This window comes from Melospiza georgiana, chromosome 1, assembly GCF_028018845.1.
Source record: "Melospiza georgiana isolate bMelGeo1 chromosome 1, bMelGeo1.pri, whole genome shotgun sequence".
Taxonomy (NCBI): Eukaryota; Metazoa; Chordata; class Aves; order Passeriformes; family Passerellidae; genus Melospiza; species Melospiza georgiana.
In genome coordinates, this window is record NC_080430.1 from 130,846,693 (window position 1) to 130,859,234 (window position 12,542).

Sequence of the window (12,542 nt, forward strand, 5' to 3'; positions counted from 1 at the left end):
CTAAACTGTTATCTGGAAGAAGCGTGGCTTAGAGAAACTGTTGTTGAATATCATCTACTGGAAATATATCAAAGTTTATTTGAGAGACATTACCCTCTTCCCTGCTTTATATAATTTTCCCAATTATTTTACAATCCTCTAAATCAGATTGCTACTCACCTAAATAACCCCTAATACAGTTTAAGCCACAACACTCAAAAGCTTTTCTATGTATTTAAAACTGTCTGAAAATCTAATTAAACTGTAAAGAACAAGATTAAACTACAGGCCTAATGGGAATACAATTACTGAAGGTACAGCTGAACATTTTTTGCACAGCTGTGGGCAGAAGCCCAAGTCCAGTTTTGTGGAAATCCACGTAGCTGAGAGTCACAGGGACCAAATTTACAGCAGCAGCAAATGCAGCTGACAGTAGCAGGGAAGGTATAAAATCACAGTCTCTTGTCCAACACTTCACAGAACACTCAACCAAACTCCTCACAATGTGCCCACACTGCAGGTCCGCACCAACAAGAGCTGGGCAGGGCAAGCCACCCCAGGCAGGTCTCTAGCACTGGCTCAGAGCACTCAGAGCACACTTGGCTCTCACTGGGAGCCTTCCCTTCTGAAACTATGCAATGAAAATAGCTCAGAGGTGTGTGTGTGCAAAGCTGAGGGCTGTAACTATGAGTTACAGCAATAAAAGACATGGCTGAACATTGCCTAAGAGCTAGGAAATGGGGATATCTTCCAGTTAGTTTAGAAAATTATTTACAGGATTATATATACTAAGGAATGTTTCCACCGTCTCCTGTTTTGAAACAAATGCCCATTTTGGTTTGAAAGCCATGAGGACAGAAGGTACCCAACACTGATATGTGAGTGGGCGTCTTTCCAGCTTGGGAGAGTAAGCCTGTGACAGCTGTGATTACAACGTCTGTGCTCTTTGTGCTTTGCTCAACCACAATTCTCACTGCTTCAAAACTGACAATTCCAAATGGCCTGTCCTTTTTACAACCTTCCTAAAACTTTCTGATTTTTATGGATTCCCACAATGCATATTAGATTTCCTCATCAACTACTTGTCTTAATAAACATATGCATAACTGTCTCATTCTGCTCCCTGAGATGTTAATAAATGACACGTTCATAGTAAAAAAGTTGTCAGAGCTGACCCTCCAGTTCAGGCTTTCAAATTCCCAGCAGGTGATAAAATAGAAAAGAGCCAAGTTAGGAAAGACTTATGTTTACTAATGATAATAACTACAAATACTGAGTATTTAACATTAGCATGACAGAGTTTTTACTTGGAAGAGTGAAAATATTTTTTTCAAGGAATTTCCAGATCTCTAGGTGATGCTGACAGAGAATGGGTAGTGGTGTTTAGTGACCATACTCTTGACCTTTCTACACGGGTAAGAGCTTGGTCATTGTTTTCAGTTGTGACAGGGAGGGGGATCTCTGCTACCACAAGGTGGCACTTCATTTCACCAAGCCAAAGAGTACACTCAAAACCAGATTGTGTTTCAGTCACAAATCAACCTTATATTTGAAAGCAAAAGAATGACAGTACTGTAACAAAACAAGTCAGTTGTCAAAGAAGTATAAACTCCTCTGCACCCAGAACTCAGAAAGGTACTTGCCTTTTCTAAGGTCCTCTATTAGTGATGTGCAAAAACTGCATTTACCAAAATGAGAGCTGAAACAAGTGGCCCCCAGGAACAGTTATTTACTTCCCTAAAACCTGCCCCAGAGCAGAGGCAGCCAGGTGGCAAGTGGGCACCTGCTCATTTCATTATTTCCTACCTGTCCAGTTCTTTGCAGGTTTCCAAAGTGAACATCCGGTATGAAGAGAACGGGCTGGGAATCCAGGTCAGCCATTGTTTTGAAGAAGGTGATATCACTCTTTTTCTGCAGAGGGAGTGCACTCAACTTCCCTTCAGCTGCTAGGTGGATCACAAAGCACAGAGTTGTGAAGGGAGGCATGGTAAGCGTGACTTAGCCCCAGACCAGAAAGGCCCATTTCACTCACCATTATTACATGAGGCTTGGGATGTCTGGCCTTTGCCTTTCTTCCTGTTCTGCTTTCTCTCTTCATCTCGGATTTTCCTTTCTGCTCCCTGATGCAAGAAAGATAACAAACAGATATTACCCAAAGAGGAACCACCATGAGCTTTGTACTCTGCAATGCCTGGAACTACAGCATCAGAAACACAGAAATGCTAAAAGAGAAACTGGTTACTTCATTGAAGACAGATCTGTCCAGTCTGTTGGGAAGGTTTTGCATGGATCACCTGTGCCTGAGACTCAGCTGGCACATCCAGTAGCTCCCAGAGCTGCAGACAGCAAGAGGAACATATCCACATGTTGGTTTGGAGGAGCCAGGACAGGCAGTGTGCAGTCTGTAGCAGGACTGATGCCAGCACAGCTTGTGCAAAGGGCATCCCAAGCCCAGTGTCTCTGCAATGGACAGAGTGCTCAGGCCAAATATTTTGTGTAATGGCATAAAACACCTGCAGGATTGCTATCATTTTACATAATGTCTGGGCTGAGGTCTTCCCTAAACTCTCCTCCACCCAATTTGTCTGGGGGTGGCATTGCTGCACTGTAGCCAGCTGTGCAGAGCCTTTGAGAACTGACAGTCCAAAAAGGCTGTGCTGACAGCTTGCCAACATTGCAAGGGTTCTTACAGAAAAATACAGGCATTTCAAACTGGGAGAAGCTCTCCAGAAATAGGAAAGCAATGTAGCACTGCCCTATTAGGCACCAGGAACTCCTGGGAAGTTACAGGCTTCTGTTATGTAAATACACTCTCAACAAGTTTAAAAAATAAAACTTGTTATTGACATAAAAAGCAGCAACACCTCCTTTGAAGTTCTCCTAATTTACTTTATAAATAATGCCTATCACATTGTGAAGGGTAATGAAGATCCATCTGCTCCCAGACAGTTGGCATGCAAGATTACAGAATTTTTTTCCAAATTAAAATTAGAAGTTTCTTGAATAGAAAGGGAGAGGAGGGAGGTAAGGAAAGCAAAAAACACCCACTCAAGATGGCAAAATTCACACATGACTCAATGAACCAAGTTTAGAAAGAGTGCAAGGAAAGATGTACTCCTGGCTGTGATCTATCAGTAGATTTCCAGAGGCTGAAAGAGCTGGAGGAAGAAATAGCTCTTTAGAAAAACATGAATGTGTCAAACAGAAACACTGCCTCCAGACAGGTCCCAGTCCAGTTGTCACTCACCAACCTCAACCGCAGAAGCCAAGGGATTCAGAGTTGTGCACTTATCAAAATTGTTTCTAGAGGTACATTTGTAACCTTTAAAGCCACCTGTTCTTTCTAAGAAAGGAGCAAAAATACACATCCCAGCCCTGTTCAGCAAAAAGCACACCCTGAGAAACCTGTGCTGTACAAAGGGCTCTGCCAGGTGGCCGCAGCCACACCTATCACTCGGTGCTGCCACTCTGCTGCTCACAGGAAACAGGATGAACCATCAAAGTACTTCACACACAGCACCAAGTGTGAGTTTTCACTCAGGAAAGCAGAAACTGAGGAGGATTCAGCCTTTTATACATAATTAAAAAAATATATTTTACTGATTTTCTGTAATATTCTTTGTAACCATGAACTCGGTGACACTTTACAGCTTTCTCTTCAGTCATTCATTCAAGGCAACACACCCCAAGATCTCTGGGGGGCAGGCAATCCCTGGGCTGGGCAGTCATTCCCATCTAGCAGTGTTTATTTGTGCCACAGCCACTTCACAAATGTGGCAACTGCAATACCCACAAAACTACCTACCAGCCCTTTTGAGCTTGGAGCAGCCCACAGGGCAGGGCCAGCCCAGCCTACAGAATGGATGTCATAGTCAAGGAGTGAGACCACAAAATTATTTTTGCCTACTAGAGCATTTCTGCTGCATAGTTTTGAGAGCTGAGCCATCTGACACATACCTAATAAACCACAGTTTGCACATCTCTTCAGGACAGAAGAAATTACCTTTCTACTGGGGACTATAAACTATGCTGCGACTAGTGAAATAATTAAATTAGCTCTTAATTTTTTCATTGATATCTGGGCTTTGTATAAACGCAAGGAGTACTTCTGCTACTAATTATTAACAAAATGCAGCTTACAAATTTCAGCTGACTCAAAGTATTTTCTTCCTAATCCTTCAACTCATTTAGACTTAAGTCTTGCACCACACTGATGCTCATGTGTACTCTTGCTTCTAGTTCCAGGCTAAAGCATTCCACATCTCATTGGGCAGGCACATAGACATAGGCTGATGTCTGTGTGACTGCCCAATGAGATGTGGAATGCTTTAGCCTGGAAATAAAAGCTCTCTCCAAAGCTAAAGATTAATAGGCAATTAGAGTTTCTAAATACTCTACGATAATCCATTTTCTCTATGATGATCCACACCAAAAACAAGGACGTGTGAACTGCACATATTCCAAAGAACATGTATTTTTCAGGTTAAACAAAACTGGATTAATTTATTTTATTTTGGATCAATGTTATGGTATTTGCCAAGTCAAGTTCTGCTTCTTTTCAGCAGATAATCACATATACAAAATCAAGTAGCTCTGAAGTCCCAGTTCTTTCATACACAGTGGCTAAACATTGTGCAATATATAAATATAAATAGGCCTGGTAGCAAGTTTCCCTGACAACCTACTTAAGGAATAAAAATTAGATAAACTTATAATGCAGCATCAGTGATCTGCACTGATGACTGCAAGGCAGAGAATTAGCACTGACAAAACAAGACGTGGACTGTAACAAATGCTTTGAAGATTGCCTAGTGAAAAACAAACATGGGCAAAAGATTGGATGACAAATAGGGAGTATGGTAAAGTTAAATTTGTGAAGTAACATTTACAGCCTTTGCAACATTTATCTCCATACATTTATGTCACAAAGCACATACTGAATATTAGTTCATGTTGCTCTCTAGTTTATATGTAAACTAATATTAAAATGAAGGAATTGCCAGAATAAATACTAATTTATATATATATAATATGTACCACTTAGCTAAATGCAGATTTATTTCTTCAAAGATAACTCTTTCCACAACAGCTACACTGTGTTGCAGCTACAAGACATTAATTTGTCAGTGAATGTTCTTAAAAACTGGACACCTCCACCTGTGATTTATCTAAGTGAATATACAAATACATCCACTGGTTCTAAAGAGGCACCAGCACTACAGAAAGAAACATTTTTAATAACACCTCAGGCACAGAAACATTTTTTTCTTCCATGTTGCAGAATGAGAAACATTTCACACTTAGGGAAGAGGAATTTACTGTGCAGTTCCACCAGGCCAGGTGATGGTAATAAATCAGGTACTTTTGTCATCAGCTTCTCTTTGAGGCTGTCAGATTGGGGCATAAGAGAGCAGTTCACACTTTCAGAATATATAAAGATCATTATATGATTGCTGAGTTGTTTTTTTTGTGTTCCTATAGTTCCTCTTCAATTCATCAGGACAAGGAGGTAAGCAATAAATAACAGTCACAGCTTCATGGCCTTCCCCAAGGAGGCAGTAAGCTTTGTCCATGTCACTGGGGGGAGAGCCACAGGCTAGCAAGAGAAACTCAACCATTTAGCACCACCTTAACCAGAGCCAGGGGTTTATTTTGACATCTTGGAAAGATGAGGATACCCAGCCACACCAGCTACCTTCCTCTGAGCACGTTGAATTCTCCCAGTGCCACCAGCAAGTGGAAATTCTCCAAACATTTATTTACTTACTAAAGCCCTGTGACAAATAGATGTTGGTAAAGATCTGGCAACATAAGTTTGGGGAGAAGCAAGAATTTGTCTTTTACCAAGTGCAAATTAGCACAAACTGTCATGTGCATTGACCTCAATAATTTTCATTTGCTCAAGTCACTTTCACACCTGCATTAACTTAAAAAGCTCTACATGTGTGTATATATTTATATTAAACACATATACAGCCTATTATCAATACCCTTGAGCCCTTCAGTTCCCACTTCCAATTTCTGATGTGTATAACATGTTAACTACCCCTGTGATCTCTCCTACTTTGAGACAGTTTTGATTAATAGACTCAACATTCATTTCCTGCTTTTTCGTCTGGATACTTGAAGCTCCAGTTAAGCCAATAGCTGCAATGAACATTTATTATTCAAAATCTCCACCAGTTGTATCTAGAGGTCACCCTTGATGAGTTTGTGCTCTGAATTTCCTTCCTTTTTTTAAATAATTCAAATTTTTCTAATTGCGCTTCAGAAACAGGTAGATGAAAACAACTTGTTACTTTGATATTTACTGAGCTTTTAAGATCCAGCTGTAGCTTCAAATCTCTCAATATTTGACATTCAAAGTTACAATTAAAAGCATAGCATTTTGGCTGCAAGAAGACCTCAGTGCAAACATTTACATTCATTACTTCCAAAGATTTTCCTCCACTAACACAACAGACTGATCAGCCCTCAAGATGTCAAAACGGCAACAGGGGAATGAACTGAAAAGGGGGAAGGAGCAGCAACACAGAGACCTGAAACAGTTGAACTCTTACCCTTTCCATTAAAAAGTTAATGTTATGTTTTGCCTGGGGCATGGCCTTTTGTCTTTCTATTCCCACCTGTAGGATGGCAAGACTAATTTGGATAAAATTCCAAGTCACTTAAATAGATGTAGGCTCCTGAATCCCTGAACCTTGACTAGAATCCAGGCATCAGCTCCCCTATGAAAGATGTTTCTCAGCATGGAGAAAGTCATCAGCTGACAGATGCTAAACAAAACTGAAAAGTGGTCACACTCTCTTTGAAGTATCATCATTGACATTTCTGAGGAACTGTTTCTATCTGGTGATATACACTGCTGACCATGACACTGTCTAATTCATTCAGGCATGATCTATGTCTGGGTGCTGAAACATCTTACTAGTCTCCACAGAGGAGCAGTCATACCTACAGCAAGAAAACAAAATTTTGCTTAAGAGGGTGTGAACACACACAAAAAAATAGTTACTGAATTACAAAATGGGAATGGCTAATATATTTTTTGTATTTTACTTTTGATACGAAAATCCTAGCAACATAAGAGTTTCTAAAATAACTGTAAGTAAAGCAGGGGGAAAACCCATCAGCTGTGTCACTGGAATTTGCTGGTTTCCATTGCATTATAAAAGGGAGCTTGGCAGACCCTCACTGAAAGTGCATTTTTTCTGTCAGAGAAACTGATATGAAGTTTATCTATCTATCCTGGCTGTCAGAAGGGAGGACATCAGCAGACTGCCACTTATGTGAGTGAGCCTGTGATCAGCACTGACCTTCCAAATAGAGATACTTGCATTTGCATTTTCTATTACTTTATTGATATTCCACAATCATGACCTGTAACATGCTATCCTTAAACAGTCCAACTATTGCTCACAAGCTGAGAAATCAGGGCCAAAAAGGCTGCAAAGCAGTAAAATAATGACATGATAATCAGTTAGATTTGTGATACAGCTGGACCAAGTGCTATGATGAAATACAATTCTTTAAGGAAAGAAACAGCATTTAATTAGGTCTAAAATACAGCAACAATAAACTGCCTAACAAGATTCCTCCTTTATCCATGGTAACTGTGCTTTGCACTTACCTTGTCACAAAAAACCTTGATCTGGCAGTAGGCTCGGTGGATAGGTTTATTGCTGCGGTTGTTGTAGCTGTAAGTATCAATCTGAATCATCAAAGGAAGTCCTTTTACTCCTTTTTGTGAGGAGAAGTCTGTGCTCAAGCAATTCACTGTGATGAAAATCTGTGTGCCAGAGAGATTACTTTTTAAAATGTGGTGCAAACAACAATTAAAATTCCAGAAATACGTAACAAGAAATGGGAAAATAAAATAAAAAGGTTTTAATTCAGCTATGATGCACGCTCTGGCAATTCACACATTTATCCTCCACTTCTGTCCAGCAAAGACACTCTATCCTGGGAAGAACAAAATTGAAAGCCATATATTGCTGCTTCAGTTTGATTCATTTGATACATTTGAGGTGAATCATTTGGTTCTCCCAACTTATCATGCTTTGGTTCACACCAGAGGCTCAGAATACATGAGCTGGATTCTTTTTGGAAGAGCCAGACCAGAAAGATATGTTCCAGGAGCACTCAGGTCCTCCAGCTGCTCATAGTTGCTTAGTTCATGGGAACTGACTAAAGATAATCTGAGATAAAACCTCCTAAAACGTGCCTTATGTGGATGTCAGGTTTTTAGCCCTCACTTGTTCCACTCCTCAACCCTGCTCTGTATGTTTGCACTATTTGTTGATACGGATCATCTTGCTTCACCCTTTCCAGCTGCCTTAGGTATGGCTTGCTCATCTGACAGCTCATTCAAATTCAGTGGGACAAAGATAAACTCTACTCGTTTTATTTTAAACATTTTCTTCACATCTCATTGACACTACTGCTTTCTTCATCCCATCAATAGATACTCCTGTGTTTCACTTTAAGGCCCCTTCACAGTCTTTCCTCCTTTTTAAAGATGCACCTCACCCTGTGTTTCAAACTGGGAAGAAATTTTTCAAATATTCATAAAACTACTTCCTACCTCTTCTCAGAAGTTCTCTTTGTTCCACAGCATCCACACAACTTGACACTGCATTCAGAGAGTCACAGAGTCATCTGAGCTGGAAGGGACTGGAAAGCATCATCGGGCCCAGCTCTTAATGGCCCATCCAGGGATGGAACCCACAACCTCAGCATTAACCAACTGAGCTAGCAAGTCCCCTGCTTGCCTGTGCTTCAGAAATCCATCTCTTGCTCTCCTTCTACAACATAAACTTACAACTTAATAGCCACTAATCATCTACCTCTCATTAACTCAGTTGGCACCATGGGACAAGGTGTGTGTCATCTGTACAGGACCTGGGAGTCTTCTCCCACCACCAAAGTCTTCCAAGGACTATTCTGATGTAAAGCAAACATTATGAACTGAAATACCACCAATAGCTTTCAGTCAAGATGGCATTCATAAAACTCAAGAGAAGAAACTATATTTAAAATCTAATTTTCAGCCCAGTGAGGAATATGTGCATTACATAATAATTTGGGGCAATTGTGTATTAACTTGATTCTACTTTTCACTTGCCCTTAGTTTAAAAAGCAACAACAAAACACCAAACAAAACGAAACCCCAAAAGTGAGAACCAAGGAAAAGGACTGAGAAAACCAGCAGTACATACTCCTGAACCAGGAGGATGTGAAACCTGCCCCAGAAGAATAAGGAGGCTCGGGAAAGAAGAGATCTCAAACTGGTCTCTCAAACAGACCTAATGCGCCCCTCACAGGGCAGAGGAGAAGGCAGCAAACCCCTGGAATCTGGGAGGATTCCTGAAGGAAGAACATGAAGGACATCCCTCCCCTCTCCCCCTCCATTCCACAAACAGGGAAAATAAATCAACAGCATGAGTGAGGAGAATGCAACATCCCTAAGAAAGACAACTGAAAATAAAGAAGGGCTCCAGCAGGGCTGGTGGGGGATACTTTACCCTCCTGGCAGAAGTTAACATTACAGTCAGGGTCTTTATGATGGAGCCAGAGCAGCTTGTTTGCCTGACTGAGCTAATGGCCCCTCCTCTCTGCTTCTGATTGTATCGCAGAGCTGCATTTACAAATGAAATAGTTGAACTTTAACTGCCGAGAGAAGAGGGAGGCAGGGAAAGGCCCTAGGTGAAACTCTGATTTTGAAGCTGATAGTGTTATTTCTGTTTCAAATTACAAGTTGATCTCCTCCAGCCCCAAAGATAAGTGTAGACACAGTGAATACCCTCTGAAATACAACAGCCTGAATTTTCATTTGCCTTCAGAATCATTTATAGTGTCAGGGCAATGGTTTAAAGTGTGTGTGAACACACAGTAGTGGAAGGAAGCCTAGCACAAAACAGAATCTGGTCTCCCTATATTTTAGCCCATAATTCTGCACAGATTTTCCAAAATGTACATTCAAATGTGAGAAGACATGCAGGCTTTGCATCTATCTAGCAGTTTGTACTTCTTCCACCCTTGCTGCACACTCAGCTGAGAAGCAAAAAAGATCTTGTCCCACCTTAATCAACTACATACACTGTGTCATCTCTTCCACTGCCTCCACAATCACAGAGCAGAGTAGGAACGGCTGGGGAAGACAGACTTTATGCTTTCAAGAGTCCCCACACAGCAATAACAGATTATTCAGCATGAATAATAGATAGCTGCTGTAAGACTCAATATCTTGTCCTGACACTGTAATACATCAGGATCTCTCTGAGGAGCAATGACTGTACATTCATGCACATGAAGTGTACTAAACTTTCTGTCATATCATTTGCACCTCACAGACAGACAGATGGATTTGAATTAACACAGCTCATTGATAGTGGGGAAATTTTCTGTCTCCATGCAATATTCTATTAGCTTTTCTGTAAAGCACCACACTGACTTTGGATTTGGAAAACACGGGGGTGTATAGAGGGAAAGGAAAGAGGGCATAACTTCTGTTTTTATTTTAGGGAGCTTCTTCTTTGAATGACTAAAGATTTGCACCAGTGTAGCAGGCTACTATGGTGAAGAGGACCTGAAGAAACATCTGAACAGTCCCCTTCTCTCTCCCCTGGTCTGACCAGAAACCATCTTCCCAAAGCAGTCACCTGCTCTGAGCAGCACTGATTTCAGCCATTTGTCCAAACACATCCTGCTTTGCCCTTTGCAACTCTCATCTTCCCCCTCTTTCCAGCTCCTGTCCATAATGCATGCACTCCCACTCATGATGAGACAAGGGGCAAAACGGCTCCATGGGCAGCCACAAAATGGAGAGCTATTCTACTTTTCTTAGAAGATATCCAGATTTAAGATCTCCTTTGCTGTGGTATTTTGCATAGTAGATTTAACATGGTTAGAAAATGTAGAGTTAAGTAGAAATTACAGTAGCAGGAAGAGAAATCACTGTCTCCCTCCTAATCCCTGTTTACACTTGTCTTAGAACTGTATTAATAAAAGTTAGTATGATTGTACCCAAATTCAGACGCAACTTTTTTTTCCTGTGCAAACTGGATTTTAGCAAAGTTTTGCTATCTGGAACACGTTGTATAATTGTCATTATAGTGATGTCTTTTTTTTTAATGTCAGCATATCTTAGATTAGAGCAATTAATGGCAGAGTTCCACCCATCTAGTCTCCAGCTCAGGCATGCCATTAGCAATTAAATACTAATTTAGAGAAACATTTGGTGCTGAGAAAGTTTCACAAGTGGCCCAAGATAACAACAGCTCTTCTATTTGTTATAGATCACGTCTAGAAAAAGCACTCTGTCTTTTGGGGACTACTCCTCCACGGTGTAGCTGCTATTATGAGAATTACTGTTTGTTAAATACTGCAGCATAATTAGGGATGTACAAGACACAAACACAGTAAGCTGCCTTAAGGGAAAGCAAGGCTCAGAAGTGCATTTCCCTTTTTATCATTTAATTCAGCCAACATGACTCTTGCTGCGGTCTCTCAGCTTATACACTAAAGGTCTACAGCTATGAAACTTCTAATATAAGCCTTTTATTACTATTTACATTTCTGGCTCCCATTGTCTCAGAAACTGCCAAGGGCAGAAGGGAGGCACAAAATTATAAACTTAAAGCAATTTCTCTACTGAATACTGGCAATACATAGAACCCTGGTGATGGGTCTCTTAAAAGTCTGCTTTAAAAGGTTCCTCCCTCCAGACCCTAACAACAAAGAGTTAACTGATCGTCTCTCAAATGACTAACATCAATCCCATCATTCCTCACACACACAGAAAGTGTGGGTCTATAGTTTCTCCTACCAGCCGTTACCTTATAAATCCCACACAAAGGTAAGACCTTTGTTTTATTTCAATACAAATGTCTCCAGCAAATGTTTACACTACTCTTTTGAAGCTTCCTCAACCCACACCACACCCCGGCAACTACATAAAAATGCCATTTGCTTTGAATCCCAGATGCATACTTACCAAGCCATTTGTATACACTGAATTTCAACATTATGTGCTACCACAGGTTAACTCTTCTCTAATATATACACGTGTGTGTGTGCATGTCTCACATCTATATATACACTCATATATATATATATGCACACTTGCACACACAGACGTGGTTTATTAAAGTAGCTGCCAAGTCTAATCCTACATAATTTCTGCTACTAACTCCACAAAATGAAGCATCTTTTCTTTCAACCTCTACATTTTTAGAGTAGAAAAGACATTAATTTCCTTCCCAATTAAATTGATGTAACTTGAGAAGGAAAGTCACGATTAAGGAAAAAAAATCTTATACTAGTCAAAGCCTGGCCTAAGTGTCACTAACAATGTTTAAGAAATATGGATTGCCACAACACAAATTACTGCTAGAGATAATGCTGTTCTATAAACTTGATTTTGCCATTGTACCCACTGGAATTGGAGCTCACTTTGGCCCACAATATCCAAGAACCTAATCCGGCAAATCAGTCACTCTTTGAAAACAGCTTATTACTCTATGAGCCATGCCAAAACTCATTAAATAACTGGAAAGGTTCCC

At 40.5% G+C, this 12,542-nt stretch overlaps 1 protein-coding gene across 1 annotated transcript in view; it reads right to left on the reverse strand.

Moving 5' to 3' along the window:
* The window catches only part of GRHL2 (grainyhead like transcription factor 2), a 53,771-nt gene that overhangs the window by 13,638 nt on the left and 27,591 nt on the right, over nucleotides 1–12,542 (reverse strand). Inside the window, exons 9-11 of the mRNA XM_058031592.1 lie at nucleotides 7,610–7,768; nucleotides 2,012–2,099; nucleotides 1,786–1,925 (exon numbers count right to left, since the gene is read on the reverse strand). Coding sequence (XP_057887575.1) covers nucleotides 1,786–1,925; nucleotides 2,012–2,099; nucleotides 7,610–7,768 — 387 coding nt within the window. The remainder of the gene's footprint in view (nucleotides 1–1,785; nucleotides 1,926–2,011; nucleotides 2,100–7,609; nucleotides 7,769–12,542) is intronic.